Source organism: Dermochelys coriacea, chromosome 7 (genome assembly GCF_009764565.3).
Source record: "Dermochelys coriacea isolate rDerCor1 chromosome 7, rDerCor1.pri.v4, whole genome shotgun sequence".
NCBI classification, from domain to species: domain Eukaryota; kingdom Metazoa; phylum Chordata; order Testudines; family Dermochelyidae; genus Dermochelys; species Dermochelys coriacea.
The window spans coordinates 104,233,410-104,255,165 of NC_050074.1; the positions used below are offsets into that span (position 1 = coordinate 104,233,410).

A 21,756-nucleotide genomic window follows, 5' to 3' on the forward strand; every position below is an offset into this window, starting at 1 on the left:
AAAAGGATGTAGTAAACCTGTCAGTAGGTTTTCCCCAGAATAGGCATGGTGCCCTCATATGTTTTCCTGCACAGAGGTCATGAAACCTTAGTCCAGACCCTCAGCTGGTATAAATTGTCATGGCTCCATTGACTTCATGAGAGAGACAGACAGAAGTTTCCTCCCAGGTAGGGGGATTTGCCTGCCCTGCCTACATAAGAATTTATATGGCACTCCACTCTTTAAACCTAAACATGGATCTTGGGATGCCTTGAGAGCCAGAACATCTTCAGTGAAACCCTTTGGATCCTCACCCAAGTGGAGCCAACTGTCTGCAATGAAACCTATCACTTGGGGGTAGGGATGCCAGTTTTGGTTGGATGTATTCCTGGAGGTTTCATCATATGACATATTCTTTAATTAGAGATTAATCTTTAATTCCTGGAGATGCCAGGACAATCCTGGGGAGCTGGGATTGCAGATATATAGAGGGACTGCTGATGAGTGGAATTTTGGTTGGAAATCTGAGATGAAGTAAGACGCATTCAGCAGCTTTTTCCTGGCTCCACTCATACTCTCCCCTCCTGAATCATGGAACCCCAACTCCATAGCAGAGCTACTGTGGTAGCTGAAAAGCAAGAGGAAAGGCATCAGAGCTGCTGCTTTCCCCACCCTCACTGCTTTGGGCCCAATATGCTACTGTGTACATCACCCAACAAAGGGATAGCATGTGGCCCACCGTTTGTGAACAACCCTTAGCTGTGTCTATGGCGGACTTACAGTTTGGGAAGCAGAAATGGAAGGGGAAAAGTTACGAATGTTTGTGGACTTCAAATTGTCTAAGTATAATAGGAGAGGAGAAAGTCCTACATTGGATATGATGCCTTTCCAGACATTAAGAAAAAAAAATGGTGCAAACTTTTTACTGTGCATGTTTGTGCACATTTATCATCCCATAAATAAAAGTTGGGATTGCAAGTATTTTTGATGTCTCCGAAAGAAAATCTCCTTTTTGTGTGTGCTGTGTTGTGAAGAATTTCTTCAGGTTCCTACATTGAATTCACCCATGTCAAAGCATTAAAGGACTGTGATTCTTTGCTGCTTCCTTAAAAAATTAATTCTGTTTAAAAATGCTGTGTTCTCTTTAGCTATTAGTTATTTACTTCCAGAGGGATGAGGTCATTGCGCTTTACAAAACACAGTAGAGTTCTACCCTGAGGAACTTGCAAAACAATATCAACTACATCTAAATATTTATTCTCTTTGTCTGAATGAAATATCATTTGGTTCTATAGGTGTTTGCACAGAGTGTACTCTGCCAGTGTTTTTCGTTTCCTATGGTTTTAGTTTAGAAAGAAGTTTTTAATAGGAGAGAGAAATAGTCCTAGCATGGAAAGTAGTGCAAACCATTTGTAATACTCTGTAGTAATTGTCTTAAATAGATACGCTTGTTGGATAACTTGTGTTTGTTGGGTTGCATTTTAGTTATCACTCTGATTCCCCATCAGGTAGTCTTGGCTCTGATGGATTTTCTTACACCTCTCTCTTTTAGGTTGGTGCTATCATATGTTGTGAGGATATGTAATGCCAATATAGAAGTTTGACACCTGTAAACATACTTTTCAACCTTCTAGGGTCCCAATGTAGAACATCAATGTGTGACAAATAAGGGACACAGATGTCCCTTGTACAGAAAACTTAAAATGATGTGGAATTTAGGCCCTGTAGTGTAAGTCTTTCTATAATGTGAGTTCCTTGGTTCTGAATTCCTGATTGAAAAAGAGAGAAACCCATATTTGTGTGGAACATACTGGTAGTTAATTTTGGTGTCTCTGCAAATGAGGGAAATTTGAGAGGTAGGCCTGTGAGGTAATTCATATGTCTGACCTCGATTATTTGTGTTTATTTTTTTTCAGGAGCTTAGAGGAGAAAATAAACATGATCCTACCCTTACAATGAATGTTTGTACTTCTTATAGAGATCAAAAAACTAATGTGTGCCAGGATGCCCACATCAGAAGCATACCATTGAGCTTCCCTAAATGTCCTCAAGGGAATGGTCAGATCTGGAACTGCCTGGGGCCCTGTTAATTCTATTACCCTTGGTTTAAGGTTACCCAGGAGAGACACTGTCTTTACTAGTTTCTCCCCAGACCCCTACCATCCCACATATGTGTTTTACAAACATGAACTTGGATCTCTTCCTTTTATTTGCCTTTCCTGAGAGGGCGTCCTTTGGTCTGGCCCACTGCTGAGGCAGCTCGGCCTCCAAATAGGTTTCTGTTTTCTCCACTGCCTCACCAGCACTGGCCAGAACCACTTGACCCAACTTTGGCCTCCCACAGACAGAATATGCAGGAATTGCTCCAGGACCACTAGGTCCATGATTTTTTTCTGTGGAGTTTGTCTCTGGAGCCAGCCAACAGCTCATGAGGTCCTAGAACTGTTGGGCTATTATCCATGGTCATACTCCCTGTGGGAATAGTTTGACCAGGAACTTTTGCTGATACCTCTTCTGAGTCAAGCCCAGCCAGCTCAAATTAGCTGCATATTAGCCCGTCTGTTCATTACTCAGCCTGATATGCTGCCTGGGCTACTGTACTCAGGGGATCCTGTGGCCACCCAAGATGACTCCTCCCAGCTGGCCACACTGGCCACCTGCACAGATGTGCAGAGGAAGGCCTCAGTGTCATCTTCTGGACCCAGCTTTGCTGATCCAGCTACAGGCCTGCCTGAGCTACCCTTTCCTGATCATCAGATTTCTTAGAGCCTATTTCTCCAGCTTTTTAGAAGCTTTTCCTGGTGCTGTGCCCTCTGCCACTGCTGTTCAGCAGCAAGCTGAGTCTCCTGCAGGTTTTCTAGAAGTTTACAGGTGGATGGGCTGGGTCTGCTCTGCTGTTCCTGTGTTGCCGGCCTACTGCCATCAGGCATAAAATGGCTTCCATTTTTCATTCATAGATACTACCTCACCCTCCAAAAAAGGGGGGAAGGACAACAGAAAATACTTGCTAGTTATCTCCTTTCTATCACTGGCTCTTCCATATTTGTTCCAATATCCCCTTGATTCCAGGGATCTATCAAGTGCCCATGTTCTCCACTAGGTTGTCATTGCATCACCACAATCCCGATATGCTTCTTTGTAGTGGAGAAAAACACTGCACCTGCGGTACCTCAGTTTCTCAAATGGAGTTTCTAGCCTGCTCTGGTCATTTGTGGGTCTGCCTGCCAGCTTGGTCACATCAAAAATTCAACCCCCTTCTGGGGTAGCAGAGTCCAGCGCCATAGTCCAAAAGAAACTCAAAATAATGGAGTCTTTGTCCTAGGTGGACTTAATTCTCAGCCCTTCTGGTGGTGGTTGTCCCCTTACTTCCCTTCCGGTGGATCACACTCTGCTGAATCCTGCTTAACAGCTGACAGGTCCAGGAACACACAGAGTCCCATGTCAGAACCTACTTTCCTTCCATGTACGCAATGACAGGCAGGAATTTTATCAGTTCCTGGCCCCAGCCTGGCTTCTCTCCCCAAGTTAGAGCTGTTGGTCTGCTCCCTTTCCCTGCCAGCTCCCAACTAAACAGGCTGTCCCCTTTTTAGCCTTGTCCTTCAGGCCTGACATCCACTTCAGGTGTAGTGGTTGGGGCTGATGGAGCTCACAGCAGCTCACTGATCTTTTACAGGTCAGTGTGAGGTTTGTAAAACCCATCACAGTGCTTACCCCCTCACCCTCAAACTACCCTGTTGTACAATACTTTACTTTAACCACCAGATTATCAATTAGAATGTGACCTTGGTAAGTACTTGCTGAAAATGATTACCATTTGGTGACCTGTCATAGTTGAAATGAAACGGGGGTCTCAGTCCAGTTCCTAGTCGACAAATATCCATGTTAAAGTTGACACAAATTGTCACTGTTACTGGCAATCTCAGCAGAGTTCCAGAGAATAGGCACAGATGCTGAACTAGTTATTCACCCGCAGAGGTGCTCCCACAAGTCAGGTTGGAGGTATTCTCGCAGGGTGGTGTTTGGGGATTATTGCACATTCTTGTTCTAGTCATATAGGCTCTATCCAGCAAACACATAGACACCTGCATTCTTCAAATTTCAAACTAAGTGCTTTGCTGGATGAGCGCTATAAGATTTGATTCAGAGTCAACAGCAATTTTCCATTTTCAATCAGGCCCACAGAACTTTAGGTCAGTATTTTCAGAGGATCCTGATGAAGTTAAGCCCGCAACTCTTTTTGAAAGTAAATGCCCAATATCTTAATTCCCCTAAGAACTACATCACTTGATTTCCACTAAGGTCAAACTTGGGGGAAAAGTAAGTGTTTGTTACCATATTGGGGTGATTGGCAGGTTCTTGTGATGAGTTAGGGATATAAACCACTTTCAGCTTAAAACAGGAAAGACTGAGTTAAACATACACTAGATGAGTGTTAGAGATACCACGACAAAATCAAAGAGATGTCTGCAATTCACAGAAGCAGAGCCAATTTCTAAATATTGTCTTGAGTGATTTATGCATCAGTCAGAAATTAATTACTGACTGAAATTTAAATGGTATATCTATTTGGTTTCATTCCGAAGATTATTGGTTCCATTTAGAGTTTTATTCTAGTTTATTTATCTTCCTAAGATTTTTGCTTTCCCTCTCCTCTTATTTCTTAACTTCCATTAAGCACACGTTATTTTGCTTTTCCCCCAACTTATGTTGCTATATTACAAATATTGTACATGACAACCACCAGACTTGCTTGGCTCTAACCAACTCTGTCAAAATAAATGACATTAACCTTCCACATTTGCATGTGCTTGGTGCATTCTGTGGGGAAATCACATTCAGGCAGCTGTGGGCAAATCTAGTAATATGTATATTTGACCTAAGCTTTGCACAATGCTGAAACATCCCCCCAAACCTAGTTTCCTGTGTTTGTGTCTAACAAGGTGATTTTTCCTCCCCTGAAGTAGAGCCCATGCAATTAATCATTGAACGTGAAGGTCTATGAGCTCATTTTTGTTGTTGCAAAGTTTTCTTGTCTATTTTGGATCCCGTGTTTACTAGTGGTATTTTTTTTTAGACAAAGGCACCTGATTATTATATCCATATACCACAAATTGTCATTAAATTGGCACTTGGGTGAATACAAGAGAAATCTATGTGTCTACATGCTTTGTATACTCTGATTTGTGCACTCAACTATGGGATTTGACATTGTATACAATTAATAAATTTGGGAAGTCCAAATTTATTAACACTGATACCTGAAATTTTATAGAAGACGTTTCAACTTTCAAGTTGTTTTTGTGCTATTTCTCTAGTCTTTTTATTTAGACATTGTTTTATTTCTATTATATAAATGCTAATAAAACATGTTTTAGATAGGGGAGTCCCAGCATAACTCATTTATCTTAATCCGATAACAATGTTGAATCTTTTGATAGTGAGAAAAGTATAGAGTCCTATAACTTAGGAAAAGGAGTACTTGTGGCACCTTAGAGACTAACAAATTTATTGTATCCGATGAAGTGAGCTGTAGCTCACGAAAGCTTATGCTCAAATAAATTTGTTAGTCTCTAAGGTGCCACAAGTACTCCCTTTCTTTTTGCGAATACAGACTAACACGGCTGCTACTCTGAAACCTATAACTTAGAAGTGGCCACTCCATCAGCTTCCTTTTCCTTCAGATGTAATATAAAATTTAGAAGTTTTCTATCCTGATCTTGACAGCTAGTATCAAGGGGAAAGCTAACAGCATTGCAGCATGATTACAATAAATGCCAAATCTGCAGCCTAAAGCAAGGTGCATTCCAGCTATGAATAATACTTTTTTGTAGATTACTTTGCAACAAAAATATGCTCTGTGCAATGCCCTTTGTAATTAAACTTCCAGTATGAATGCAACAAACATGCTAAATAAATCTACTCCATTAATATTTTCACACATGAAAGCTGAAGATGATTGTATGGCTATTGCTATAGTAGCATCTTTGCAGGTTAGTCCATCCATCAAGACAGGGACAGGTTCAAGGATCTGTTGTTAACAAACCAACACTGGGTTCAGTTTGAGGCATAAGATGAAAACAAGTGCCAGTGAATACAGAAAAATATACATACTAATCATTATTTTTATTATTTGTATTGCAGAACTGCCTAGAAGTCCCAATCAAAATAGGGGATGCATTGTGCTAACTGCTGTACTTATAGGGTATGTCTCCACAGCATTTGGGAGTCTGCAGAGCAAGCTTCCCAGCCCAGGTTGACAGATTCTAAAAATAGCTTTGTAGATATTACTTTGAAGTTTGGGTCTCAGGCTGCAGCTTGAGTGCTGAAACCTATGGAAGGAGGTTTCTGAGAGCAGTGTGGATGTTGGGGAGACTTGACCTAGCCACTCAAGTCAGATACAGGGAGCCAGGTGGGCTTGAGAGCCTAAACCTCAATGTCCACACTAAAAGAAAAGGAGTACTTGTGGCACCTTAGAGACTAACAAATTTATTAGAGCATAAGCTTTCGTGAGCTACAGCTCACTTCATCGGATGCATTTGGTGGAAAAAACAGAGGAGAGATTTATACACACACACACACACACACACACACACACAGAGAACATGAAACAATGGGTTTATCATACACACTGTAAGGAGAGTGATCACTTAAGATAAGCCATCACCAGCAGCAGGGGGGGAAAGGAGGAAAACCTTTCATGGTGACAAGCAAGGTAGGCTATTTCCAGCTTTCCCCCCCCCTGCTGCTGGTGATGGCTTATCTTAAGTGATCACTCTCCTTACAGTGTGTATGATAAACCCATTGTTTCATGTTCTCTGTGTGTGTGTGTGTATATAAATCTCCCCTCTGTTTTTTCCACCAAATGCATCCGATGAAGTGAGCTGTAGCTCACGAAAGCTTATGCTCTAATAAATTTGTTAGTCTCTAAGGTGCCACAAGTATTCCTTTTCTTTTTGCGAATACAGACTAACACGGCTGCTACTCTGAAAAATGTCCACACTGCTATTTTTAGCATGCTAGCTCACTAGCACAAGTCTGTCTATCCGGATTAGAGGCTTGCTCCCAGCTGCAGTGTAGGTGTACCCTAAACGTGTTAGTCCGTCTCACACAGGACATCTGTGGCCAAGCTGGGATCTGAACTTGTGTCTCCTGAAACCCAATCTAATGCTTTAGCCACAAGATTATCCTTGCTGTCATCTAACTTTTTACCGAAATACCACTAGAGGACTTGTTGGGAAATGACCTAGAATCCCGGCCCTGATTCTCCAGCCCCTTGTGTGGTTACTCAGAGCAAAAATCAGAAAGCCACAGCCCTTGGCTCTGACCCTGAGCTGTGAGCATTCTCATACATAAGGCCTGGAGAGCTTTCCTGTGATTCTTTTTTAACTAATATTGATTTCTAAAAACAATATTTAATTAATTGTTTTACTTCAAAATTCTTCTGCCTGCAGTTTTCAATTTAAATCCAAAGAGGAAAGTTAAGTGCAGAATGACCACAGGAGAGCTCTCCTGAAGGCAGGTTCACTGCCAGGGAACAAGTCCAGACCAGGAAGCAGTTGTTTATAAAAACAGTTCCAGCCAATGATTGATATCATCAGAAGTTGCAGCTGCTTTTAGCCAATCAGGAGCATGGAATTTTTGAGGCCAGGATTTTTTTTTTTTTTATGGAACAAATGATGTTTCCTAGTCAACTTACATTTTCATTTGGCACAATATTGCACTTGTATTTCTCAATCATTCATATTCCAGACGAGCAATAAATCTGAAGTCATTGGCTACTCTACTCATCAGGTAGACATGCATAATGATTCTAGTTCCATTATAAGAAATGAGAGGGCTTCTTCCCTGCCAGTTGGCTCTTGGATATATCATATTTTTTTCTCTTTTGGTCTGTTTCTGTCAACAGTAGCCTGGCATCTCATTCACAAGAGATGATTTAAATTCTCCATTATTTGTTTTATCTATTTTTTAGGGGGTTTGTCAGAGTAATTCCTGCGTGGCCTCAACTGAAGGTTGAATTCAAATTGCGTACAGTTTATTCAGTGTTTCAATATTTTTTCTCAAATTACTATATAAATTGTACTAATCCTAGTTCAAACCTAAGGAAAAAAACAAACACCAAAAATCAAAACAAAACAGTGGACTGTAAATTTGCGCACACTTTTTAAAAAAAATTCCAGTACAAGCTAACAGAAGTATGTGCCTTAGAATTATGTCATGGGAGAGTGCATAATGAAATGAATTTAGGTACTCTGAATTAGGAGAGAAGTGAGGAAAACAGAATACTTTAAACGTCTTAGGGTCAGAGCTGTTTCTTAACAAACCATTCTCTGGTCTCATATGAGTACTAGGTGCGTACTGGAAAAAGCAGTGGATTGATGGGATATCCCAAAAGAATAGGTCAGAAAGCAATAGGCTACTTGGAAATAGACTTGGCACATCTGTAGTGTTTTGTTGTCATGTAAGTGATGTTGTTTTAATAAAAGCATTTTAGATTCACATTTTGTAATATTGAAGGATCTTGCACATGGAATAAGTGGTATCAGCATGGAAATTAATGGTCTATATCCCTCATTATTTTTTGCTTGTGTTTTTCAACAAATGAGTGCAAACATTTTTTGGCTCTTTCTAAAAGCGACTGTACATAACACTTTTTACATACCACAATGATGTGGTGGGGTTTTTTTGGTTATTCTAAGCAGAAAATATAAACCATTTAACTGACATCAGCGTTTTTCGCGAGTGGGATTTTTATTGAATCTTGCAACTCATTTTCAAAAAGTTGTCTCAAAGTGGAAATGATTATACTTTGCAAGAAACAAATACAGTTTTGAAAGACTTGCAAAAACAAATGCCCTAATAGTTTGGAGGAACATTAACATAACTTCCTATGAAATAATAACGTTCGGCATGTTTCAGAGGTTTATACATTAAAACCCACCTTCTTCAGAATAATCCCTGATTCTCTTGCACATTTGAAATATATCTATGTAAGGTGCTTATATGGCCTCTGTTATCACAACATCTGAGTACCTCACAATCTTCAGTGTAGTTATCCTCTCAACATCCCTGTGAAATAGGGAAGTGCTATTATTCCCATTTATTTTCCAGATCAGGAGCAAGGCCATAAGTCACTTAGGACACACATGGAGTCTATGGAGGAGCAGGGAGTAGAACTTGGATCTTTCATGGTCTAGGCTAGAACCCACACCACTGGACCATCCTTCTCTAGCAGTGACAGAAGGACTCACTATTATGGATGAAATAGTATTTTAAATTACCTGTGCACCTTTTGAAGAATGACAGTTTTATCTTTTGATGGAACGTTCTCCTCTGCATCATTTTTATATCACAGCCTTGTAGTGTTAATTGACTGTCAATGAAATTTTATTATGAACTTATGAATAAACATATCCATCATTTACATATTAACTAAAGGGCCTTAAGGCTAGGATAACCCATTATGCTGGTGCAATATCTTAATTCTTTACTGTGTAACATTATAGTTAATTCTGTTTTGTCCTCTTAAATTCTATGGTGTGCATATCTCCTGGGCTTTGGAATCCGTGCACTAATATTAAAGTTGTAATCAAAATTAACTCTAAATATTCATGGAAATAAATGACTCCCATGTGTCTGGTGAATGCTAAGGCTGCAGTCAGAAGCATTTATGTGGTATTGTAGAGCAGGGGTTCTCAACCTTTTTCTTTCTGAGGCCCCACCCCCAACATGCTTTAAAACTCCATGGCCCAGCTCTGCCACAACTATTTTTCTGCATATAAAAACCAGGGCCGGTGTTAGGGGGTAGGAAGGCAATTGTCCAGGACCCATCACACCATAGGGGGCACTGCGAAGCTAAGTTGCTCAGGCCCTTGGTGGTGGAGCTTGGGGCCCTGGCCATCAGTCCCATGTAGCAGGACTTTGGCTTTCTGCCCTGGGTCCTAGTGGGGTCCTAGTCTAATGCCAGCCAATCTTGGTGGACCCCCTGCTTGCAGCCCCCAGGACCCCCAGACCCCTGGTTGAGAACCACTGTTGTAAAGGGTTCTAGTTATTGCGAAGTATACTAGGATACAGTATTTTAATATTGTTACTGTTCTGCAAGTGTGTGGGGGGGGGGCGGGGGGAAGCTGCATGTGAATCTGCACTGGTGACGTTTGAAACAAATGATTTAAGATGGAAATAACCATCTCTCTTTAAATGTCCAGTCTGTGCTTAATGGTGTGTTTGAGAGAGCTTGAGTTTTGCCAGGTTTTTAATATAGTGAATTTGTAATTCCGCCTCAAGCTCCCACATACACACACATAGCAATTTTGCCATAATTATTTCAATTTTAATAAAGGGTTGTGATTTTTCTAAATCACTTATAATTAATCATACTTCAAAGACATGCTGTCATTCAGTCAATCTGAGGTAGTACAGACTATTTGGTCCATAAATCAGAAATTTGGAAACATTTCTCTATAAATCAGTGAAATGCTAAATCACTAAAATTCAAGTATTTCAGCTATGATTGGCTGACCTAAATTTAGATAGTTTTTCAAAAAGTAAATTAAATGTACAGGAGATCCATTGACTCTCTTAAACTACAAACAATTTCAAAACAAGAAAGTCTTTTCTAACAATTCAATGAAACTTATTTGTTAAGGTGCAAACTGAGCATAAATGGTCTGTGATGGATATACCAACCTGACACTTGACGACAAGGGGTTAAGGAACTGCTCTGGGCTTAGCCAGCTCTGCCCCACTGCACCTGTAAGAGATGCACAGACTGGGGGAGGAAGTAAAAGGGAGCAGAACAACTCACTTGCAGGCAGACAGGGGAAGAGAAAGGACTTCTATCTTGCAGCTTCTGAGGAAAGATCTGAGTGAAGGGAGGACCTGGGTGGTAGGAAGTGGCCCAGGGAGGGCAGCCCTAAGGCGCTCCTGGGTGTCAATCCCTTTGGTCGCCTGCACAGGACCCTGGGCTGGAGCCCAGTGGAGTGTGAGGGCCTGGGCTCCCCTACCAAAGCTCCCCTCTGCATGTCATAAGGCCTAATCCCCTGACCAGTAGGCAACGCTCCCCCCAAGCGAGATGATCACATGGTCCTTAATGTAAATGTGGGCTTTGTATTAGGACTGACTTTGCACATGTAAACTGTAATTCAGCATTCAAGTGCAGTATTCTAGAATTACTGGATGGTTACTGGCTCATTAGGCAAAGTAGTTGTGGTGGGTTAGGTCACAGAGACCCCCTTGGGACTGCCATCTGATATGCTGAGACTACCTCTGAGTTTTCCTTGCCAGCCTGGGACTTCAGTACTCTGTCTTGTTGAATGAGACACTCTAGTCTGCTGCAAACACAGACCCAGATCTGAACCATGTTTCCCACAAGCTGCAGACTTAACTGGAAACAGTTTAAGAAGTGCTTGTGTCTCTAGCACCCAGACACCCAGTTTCCAGTGGGAACCAAACTCCAAATAAATCTGTTTTACTCTGTATAAAGTGTATACAGGGTAAACTCATAAATTGTCCGCCCTCTGTAACACTGATAGAGAGAGATGCATATCTGTTTGCTTCCCCAGGTATTAATTATTTGCTCTGGGTCAATAAATAAAAAGTGATTTTATTAAATATAAAAAGTAGGATTTAAGTGGTTCTAAGTAATAACAGACAGAACAAAGTAAATTACCAAGCAAAATAAAAATCCCACAAGTCTAAGCCTAATACAGTAGGAAACTGAATACAGATGAAATCTCACCGTCAAAGAGGTTCCAATAAGCTTCTTTCACAGACTAGGCTCCTTTCTAGTCTGGGCCCAATCCTTTCCAATTATACAGTCCTTGTTCCAGCTCAGGTGGTAGCTAGGGGATTTCTCATGACTGCAGCCCCCTTTGTTCTGTTCTAACCTCTTGTATATCTTTTGTACAAGGAAGGAATCCTTTGTCCCTCTCCGGGTTCCCACTCCTCTTTTTAAATGGAAAAGCATCAGGTTAAAGATGTTCATAGTCACATCCAGTTCCCTCCTTACGGTGATCACATGTCACTGTAAGACTTCATTACCCACTTGCCAGCTCACAGGTATACAGGAAGTAAAGGGAGTAACAAGTAAACAGAGCGATTTACAACCAATTGCCCTGGTTAATGGGAGCCATCAAGATTCCAAGCCACCATTTAATAGCCCACACTTTGTCTAATTACAATAGGACCTCAGTTATATTTCATATTTCTAGTTTCAGATACAAGAATGATACATTTATACAAATTGGATGACTACACTCAGTAGATTATAAGCTTTGTAATGATACCTTACAGGAGACCTTTTGCATGAAGCATATTCCACTTACATTATATTCACACTCATTAGCATATTTTCATAAAATCATATAGAGTGCAACGTCACAGTAGTGTTTTAATGCCCACTGCTCCACACTTGTAGAATCTTACAATTGTTTGTTTCAGGCCTTTAACCTTCTCTCTGAGGATCTCTTATTTAATGAAGGGAGCCTCACACCTCCTTAATATAGGGAAGAGTTATTATTGGGAAAGCGGGGAACAGAGAATTGATTATATTGCCCAGTATCTCCCAGAAATAGAAATAAAATCTAGAAGTCCTGAGTGGAATTTTTAATATTTTTGGTGCTATTCTCCAGTTGACATCTAGTATAGAAAGTCCTCCTCTTAAATATTTGTGCATTCTCAATGGTGCTCTAACTATGACCTAGAGAGATCAAATAGTTTGTCTGTTTTCACAGAGATTGTTGTGACTATTATTTTCTTTATTTCTGATCACTCTGCCTGGAATGGCAATGGTGGTGGTTGGTTTTTTTTTTTTAAGTTAAAATCCTTGGGAGGGAGAGGTTGGGTTTGGTTTGTTTTTGTTTGGGTTTGGTTTTGTTTTATAGAAAGCTTATAAAAATATCTGTTAAAATTTACAAATATTCCTAGGGAAAAATAAATTAATTCAGCCGTGGTGCCTTTCCCACCGAAGTTCCAATGATGGCCATGGGTCTGGGCTACCCAGGGGGTTTACACTGTAGGCCCTGATTCAGCAAAGTACTTAAGCACAAGCTTCAAGTACATGACTATTTTGACTGGAGCCAGATAGCTGACTCCCCAATCTCAGCACCGCAGATTTGGTTACAGGTAAGGAGGGAACTAGATGTGACTATGAACATGTTAATTGAAAACTGCCCCACAAGGCCTAAGGCCGATTCAGCTCATTTTAAAAGCGCAACAGTGAGCGAGAGCTTTCAAGAGGCATTTGTGGCAAGATGTCATTACACCAGCATTTGAAGAAAAAGATTGTTTCAAAATTGTATTGGGGACGTTCCAGAAGGCCTCCCGAAACTGATTTGTAATGTACAGCTGTGGTTTTGTCTTATAAACTGAATCAGAGCTATATTCCTGCCACAGTCTGATCTAAAAAAGAAAAGGAGTACTTGTGGCACCTTAGAGACTAACAAATTTATTAGAGCATAAGCTTTCATGAGCTACAGCTCACTTCATCGGATGCCTCATGAAGTTGACAGATTTCCACTCAATACGGCTAAATTCAGTGCCTTGCATAATGACAGGTTTTCAGAGTAGCAGCCGTGTTAGTCTGTATTCGCAAAAAGAAAAGGAGTACTTGTGGCACCTTAGAGACTAACAAATTTATTAGAGCATAAGCTTTCGTGAGCTACGAAAGGAGGAAATCTAAGGAAGAGTGCAAGTGATATAATTGTTTAACCTGTATAGAGTGTTTCATCTGTCTTTGTGAAGCAAATGTAATACCCAGTTGATACCCATACTGCCGTTCTCTCTATTTATTAACAGAGAAATATTGTTTATAATCTATTGCATTGTGAAGAGTTAATGTTCTCTCAACATTACATTCTCCCTTCTAGGAACAAGGGCCCTATCATGCCAGGTTCCCTGAGTTGCCATTTTATACAGCGGAATTTGGGTGCTTAGCATATTGCAGCATCAGTCCCTAAGAGAATATTATTGGCATTGAACTTGTCCTCTTTTTCATTTTTCAGAGTCACCCAGCACTGCTGAAGTTTCTAATACAAACTGAAAGTAAACAGCTAGTCATCAGTCTGGAGAGAAATGAGTAAGTAGAGCTGATTCATATTCCTTGCACACAGGAGGTGCTAGTGGAGGGATTATAGTCTTAAAACTGATGGGGTGTGTAATGCTTGGATCTGTGAGAAAGTCTACTTCTTAGCGCTTATGGAAACAAACTCCTGCCAATAGTGTTTCATTCCAGTTTGTATTTTGGCTCTTATAATTCTGGTTACCGTGTTGTAAGAATCTAGTATCTCTATATAAGACATTGAAAAGAAAACTATTCCCTCTGTGTTTTCCTTGTTATCAGCCTTTTGGTGTTCCAGTGGTAACTCCCTCTGTTTACATATTGAGGGAAACCCTGTGGGTCCTGGAGCATCTTCCTGGAGGGTCTGTTCTTCCCTGATACTCCCTGCTGCCATTGGCTGACTGCCTGTGCACACACCCTCTGCCCCTGAGATGTAGAGCATGAGTCAGTCAGTATTAATCCCCTGCTGCAATTTTCAATGGCGGTTCCATGGGTTTCTTGGAGGGGAAATGATGCCACATAAAGCAGTTACCATCTGTCTTGGTTCCACCATCCCTGGTAATATGATACTCCCAAACTGCAAAGCCCCAGCTGTGTGGTGTTCATGCAGTAGAGCCTCTGTGTGGGTGGTGAACAATTCCTATTCAGTTCTGTTCTCTCTAAATCTGCACTTACTGGCCACATGGACTGTGTTTTGTGCTAGTTTCAGCTGCACTTGCTGGTACTGTATGATATGCCCATAAGTAGGCAGGACAGAACTGTGTGTTTCTCTTTGGTACCACTAGTTCGGTCCATTATTATGAGACTGAGGTCAGGGCCTCTTGGTATTAGACTCTATACATACACATAGAAACAAAGGGTCAATGTCGTGACGAATTTACAGTCCAGTTAGACAAGACAGACAAGGGGTGAGGAACAGAGGTACAGAGACATTAAGTGGCTTGCCTAAGGTCACTGAGGAAGACTGTGTCAGGGCCAGTAATTGAACACAGATCACCCAAGTTTTAGTCCTTTGACTTAACCATGAGGTCATCCTTCCTCTTTAGGCCTAAGTTCTCATGCCAACAGTACCAACCACATTCTGGGAAGCAGACAGAGGTGGAACCATCCAAGTTAACAGAAAATGTCCTGTGTGTTTCCTACAAAATACTATACAGTGTGTGTTACATTGCAGATCCATGGTCAGATACCTTCTATGATCACATTTTTCCTAAAACTATAGAATAGTGAAAAGGATTTTCAGCAGGTTTTCTAGCTGGTGAACTCCTAGCAATAAATGCTTATTTTCATCTAGCAGCGAAGCTGCTAGCACAGACATATAATGGTTGTACTGTATAAACTTGGGGGGGGGAGGTAGAGTGGGGGATGAAAATAAATGTCCACAGTATGAAACATGTGCTGCACTCAAGCTCGTGACAAGTAACCAGTGTGGACCTCAGTGAGGGCACCTCTCAACTACTTCATGGTAAAACCAGGAATATGCTTTTTATTACCATTCAGTCGGATGACCCGAACATCATCCCTCTGTGGCACAGTGTCCACTTCACTCTCCCAGTCGGTGTTATACCCAAATCACAATGGTTGCTGATTTTCAATGCTTCTTAGTAGTTCATTTCCTCTGTCTGAAACAAGATACAGATTGCAGCATTCTGAGATTATTCAGTTCCAATTGTTCATTGCAGCTAAAAGAAGACTGAATTTGCTTAGTATGTTACTAGTTTTATATTCTTTTAATCTTTGACAAAGGGGATGCCTAGTTTCCTGAATGCCACAATTGAAGAAGCTATTCATATTCTCTATCAAAGATTTAAAAGAACATAAAACCACTAATATTGACATTAGTAAACATATTAAATCCTGTTTTACCTGCAGTCAACAACTGGATTTAGATGTATTCAGGCCTGCAAGTTTTGCTGACTTTAAGAGATAAAAAGCACATGAAAGGACTGCAGATCAGCTAATGTGAGAACTCAAGCATCTGCTTGATTAACAGGAATGATGATGTCATGCATCAATTTGGGAATATGTGGGTTTACTTTTTAAAAAAATCCTTTATTTACAAATTATCTTTACTTACCTATCCATTAAGTTTTTCAGGACCAAAATGTGATTTTTTAATTTATATTTTTTATTATATTTTCTAAATACAACAGATATACTAATATACCAGATTCATCATAGTATGTATGTAAATAAAGAGAGTTAGGGTAAAGGGAAGGGAGAAGAAGTGACATACTTATCTTCAGGGTCTAGGTTAATCCTAGAGCTCTAAAAAGTCATCCGTAATTGCTTTGCAATTTTGGGCATTCCTTTTTTGTGGAATGCCAGTCATTTGCTTGCTGCGAGGTCAGCCATATCACTGAGCCAGGCATCAGTATTTGGTGGGGATTGACTTTTCCATTTGTGCAGGATAAATTTTTTAGTGACCAAAGCTGCACATTGGAACCCCATTGCCTTGTCAGATAATCTCGAAGTACCAAGGCTGTATCCCAAAATGAAACTTAAATGGGAGGGCTTCAGTTTAGCATCCAATATCAAATTGGTCCTCCTCCCCACCTCTTAGCAAAATTCTCGATACAGGGGCATTCCCAAAACATATGAGATAATTTAGCATCAGCAGTGGTCAGAATTTATGAGGTCCATTACCATTAGCCTATGTGAGGACCAGTATGTTAGAACAAATATTTTTTTATTAATAACCATAGCCTCAGGTCTAAAGTTACTTTTTCAACATTAGATACAATTGTATTCCCTTGGGTCAGAGATAGTTGTCCATCCAAATCTCTATTCTAAACAACTCTCAAATTATCAATCTTTGGCAGAGATTTTGGGGCCAGAAAATTGTAGATGGATACCACTGGCTGAGTAAATCAAGAAATTTCCTCCAAAATAAGTAGTTCTGGAGCTCCCAATGCATCTGATCCAAAAATAATCATAAGTAAAAGCTTTAAATGGAGCTATTTCCATGCTCCGGAGCAGAGCAAGCCAAATTATTGCTGATGATCTACAAATGGTTTAAATTTACAATTGTCAATTAGCTGTGACAGTGTCATAATGCCTCTGTCCATCAAATCCTACCATCAGTTTTGAATCCAACAGCAAAATTAGTGCAGCAACGTCAATAACTTGGTTAAGGTACATATTGGTGAACACCAGTTTAGTGTACATTGCTTCGCAGTGCGTACTGGATGAATATCTGTGTGCTATTCATTATTACTGTTGACGTTCATGGCAGTATGCTGATGTATAAGAAGAAATAATCTATGCTTCACTGAGTTTACAATCTAAGGACTTGATGTTTTTCCCACAGAAATCAGTGGCTACATTCCAGTGGTGTCAATGACATATGTAGAGGCAGGCCCTGTGTTGCAATATGTAACTATAGAATGATGGGGTATGAGAATGTTGGAGAGATCACACTCTTGAAATTTGTATTGTTTAGAAGCAGCGCTATGATTACCTTTGTTTCCAAGAATTTTGGGAGGTCGTTGTGACTGGGTTCTCAGATTTATGAAGAGAAGCCTTCAGAAGAAAAGAATGGAATAGGCAGGATGCTTAACTAGGGCCAGATCATTCTGTTGGCAGATTATTTCCATTAGAATTATTTTGTGAGGAAGAGTGTCCCCACCCATCTACACAGAGCTGGTTGGGATTTCATCTCATGAGGATGAGGATCCACAAAGGCAAAATGGAGCTACTATACTTGATCTGTCTCCCCTCTCCCCGTACCACATGCATTCCAGTTCCCTGATAGCACACCTCCTGCACAAGCTGTGCTGTTAAGAAATCCTTCACTGCCCTAGGATCTCCCTGAAAGGGGACTCTTTATTGAGAAGAATAGACAGGCCTGTAACTAGAGCTGATCCAGAGAATAGAAGGGTGTGCTGTCTTCCGGGTGCTAAGATACAGGATGTAGACCTGAGGTTGAAAAGGATCCTAAAGGGAGCGGGAAAGAATCCCCTAATTATTCTTCATGTGGGAACAAATGATAGGGCTAGATTCTCGCTGGAAAGTATTAAGGGAGACTGTGCTAGGCGGGGAAGACGCTAAAGGAAATTGAGGCTCAGGTGATCTTTAGTGGGATCCTGCCTGTTCCTAGAGAAGGGCAACAAAGGTGTGACAAGATGATGACTGTCAACAGATGGCTTAGGCAGTGGTGCTATAAGGAAGGCTTTGGGATGTATGGCCACTGGGAGGCATTCACGGACAGAGGACAGTTCTCTCGGGATGGACTTCATCTGAGTAGGGAAGGAAATAGACTTCTAGGATCAAGGCTGGCACAACTGATAAAGAGAGCTTTAAATTAGGAATTTGGGGGAGATGGTTGGGAGATGTCCAGGTAAACTCCACGCCAGATTTTAGCATGGAGAGGGAAGAAGACGAAGTAAGAAAGGATACAGCTGTGGGTAGGAGAATGTATATAAGGAGTGAGGGCAGTGTAGGTACTAGTTTAATAGGTTATACTGGCTGTAGAATGACTGTGCCTAATAGGGTACAAAATGTGAGCGAGGCCAAACAGCAAAAATTAAGATGTTTGTACACCAATGCGAGGAGCCTAGGTAACAAAATGGAGGAACTAGAGCTACTGGTGCAGGAAGTGAAACCAGATATTATAGGGATAACAGAAACATGGTGGAATAGTAGTCATGACTGGACTACAGGTATTGAAGGATATGTGCTGTTTAGGAAAGACAGAAATAAAGGTAAAGGTGGTGGAGTAGCATTGTATATCAATGATGAGGTAGAATATAAAGAAATAAGAAGCGATGCAATGGATAAGACAGAGTTCGTCTGGGCAAAAATTACATTGGGGAAGATAACTAGTAAAGCCTCTCCTACGATAGTGCTTGGGGTGTGTTATAGACCTCCGGGATCTAATTTGGATATGGATAGAGCCCTTTTTAATGTTTTTAATCAAGTAAATACTAATGGAAACTGCGTGATCATGGGAGACTTTAACTTCCCAGATATAGACTGGAGGACCAGTGCTAGTAATAATAATAGGGCTCAGATTTTCCTAGATGTGATAGCTGATGGATTCCTTCATCAAGTAGTTGCTGAACCGACTAGAGGGGATGCCATTTTAGATTTAATTTTGGTGAGTAGCGAGGACCTCACAGAAGAAATGGTTGTAGGGGATAATCTTGGCTCAAGTGATCATGAGCTAATTCAGTTCAAACTGAACGGAAGGATTAACAAAAATAAATCTGCAACTAGAGTTTTTGATTTCAAAAGGGCTGACTTTCAAAAATTGAGGAAATTAGTTAGGGAAGTGGATTGGACTGAAGAACTTATGGATCTAAAGGTAGAGGAGGCCTGGGATTACTTTAAATCAAAGCTGCAGAAGCTATCGGAAGCCTGTATCCCAAGAAAGGGGAAAAAATTCATAGGAAGGAGTTGTAGACCGAGCTGGATGAGCAAGCATCTTAGAGAGGTGATTAAGAAGAAGCAGAAAGCATACAGGGAGTGGAAGATGGGAGAGATCAACAAGGAAAGCTACCTTATTGAGGTCAAAACATGTAGGGATAAAGTGAGACAGGCTAAAAGTCAAGTAGAGTTGGACCTTGCAAAGGGAATTAAAACCAATAGTAAAAGGTTCTATAGCCATATAAATAAGAAGAAAACTAAGAAAGAAGAAGTGGGGCCGCTGAACACTGAGGATGGAGTGGAGGTTAAAGATAATCTAGGCATGGCCCAATATCTAAACTAATACTTTGCCTCAGTCTTTAATAAGGCTAAAGAGGATCTTAGAGATAATGGTAGCATGACAAAGGGGAATGAGGATATGGAGGTAGATATTACCATATCTGAGGTAGAAGTGAAACTGAAACAGCTTAATGGGACTAAATGGGGGGGGCCCAGATAATCTTCATCCAAGAATATTAAAGGAATTGGCACCTGAAATTGCAAGCCCATTAGCAAGAATTTTTAATGAATCTGTGAACTCAGGAGTTGTACCGAATCATTGGAGAATTGCTAATATAGTTCCTATTTTTAAGAAAGGAAAAAAAAGTGATCCAGGTAACTACAGGCCAGTTAGTTTGACATCTGTAGTATGCAAGGTCCTGGAAAAAATTTTGAAGGAGAAATTAGTTAAGGACATTGAAGTCAATGGTAAATGGGACAAAATACAACATGGTTTTACAAAAGGTAGATCGTGCCAAACTAACCTAATCTCCTTTTCTGAAAATGTAACAGATTTTTTAGATAAAGGAAATGCGGTGGATCTAATTTGCCTAGATTTCAGTAAGGCATTTGATACTGTGCCACATGGGGAATTATTAGTTAAATTGGAGAAGATGGGGATCAATATGAACATCAAAAGGTGGATAAGGAATTGGTTAAAGGGGAGACTGCAGCGGGTCCTACTGAAAGGCAAACTGTCAGGCTGGAGGGAGGTTACCAGTGGAGTTCCACAGGGATCGGTTTTGGGACCAATCTTATTTAATCTTTTTATTACTGACCTTGGCACAAAAAGTGGGAGTGTGCTAATAAAGTTTGCAGATGATACAAAGCTGGGAGGTATTGCCAATTGAGAGAAGGATCGGGATATTTTACAGGATCTGGATGACCTTGTAAACTGGAGTAATAGTAATAGAATGAAATTTAATAGTGAGAAGTGTAAGGTTAATGCATTTAGGGATTAATAACAAGAATTTTAGTTATAAGTTGGGGACGCATCAATTAGAAGTAACGGAAGAGGAGAAGGACCTTGGAGTATTGGTTGATCATAGGATGACTATGAGCTGCCAATGTGATATGGCTGTGAAAAAAGCTAATGCGGTTTTGGGATGCATCAGGAGAGGCATTTCCAGTAGGGATAAGGAGGTTTTAGTACCATTATACAAGGCACTGGTGAGACCTCACCTAGAATACTGTGTGCAGTTCTGGTCTCCCATGTTTAAAAAGGATGAATTCAAACTGGAGCAGGTACAGAGAAGGGCTACTAGGATGATCCGAGGAATGGAAAACTTGTCTTATGAAAGGAGACTTAAGGAGCTTGGCTTGTTTAGCCTAACTAAAAGAAGGTTGAGGGGAGATATGATTGCTCTCTATAAATATATCAGAGGGATAAATATAGGAGAAGGAGAGGAATTATTTAAGCTCAGCACCAATGTGGACACAAGAACAAATGGGTATAAACTGGCCACCAGGAAGTTTAGACTTGAAATTATCCTCTAACCATCAGAGGAGTGAAGTTTTGGAATAGCCTTCCAAGGGAAGCAGTGGGGGTAAAAGATCTATCTGGTTTTAAGATTCTACTCGATAAGTTTATGGAGGAGATGGTATGATGGGATAATGTGGTTTTGGTAAGTAACTGATCTTTAAATATTCAGTGTAAATAGGATTAATCCCCTGAGATGGGATATTAGATGGATGGGATCTGAGTTACCCAGGAAAGAATTTTCTGTAGTATCTGGCTGGTGAATCTTGCCCCTATGCTCAGGGTTTAGCTGATCGCCATATTTGGGGTCGGGAATGAATTTTCCTCCAGGGCAGATTGGAGAGGCCTTAGAGATTTTTTGCCTTCCTCTGTAGCATGGGGCACGGGTCACTTGAGGGAGGCTTCTCTGATCCTTGAAGTCTTTAAACCACGATTTGAGGACTTCAATAGCTCAGACATACGTGAGGTTTTTCGTAGGAGTGGGTGGGTGAGATTCTCTGGCCTGCACTGTGCAGGAGGTCGGACTAGATGATCAGAATGGTCCCTTCTGACCTTA

At 40.7% G+C, this 21,756-nt stretch overlaps 1 protein-coding gene across 1 annotated transcript in view; it reads left to right on the plus strand.

The window, feature by feature from the left end:
- Positions 1–21,756, plus strand: part of ADAM12 (ADAM metallopeptidase domain 12) — a 374,238-nt gene that overhangs the window by 104,845 nt on the left and 247,637 nt on the right. The window contains exon 6 of the mRNA XM_043518460.1: positions 13,980–14,053. Coding sequence (XP_043374395.1) covers positions 13,980–14,053 — 74 coding nt within the window. The remainder of the gene's footprint in view (positions 1–13,979; positions 14,054–21,756) is intronic.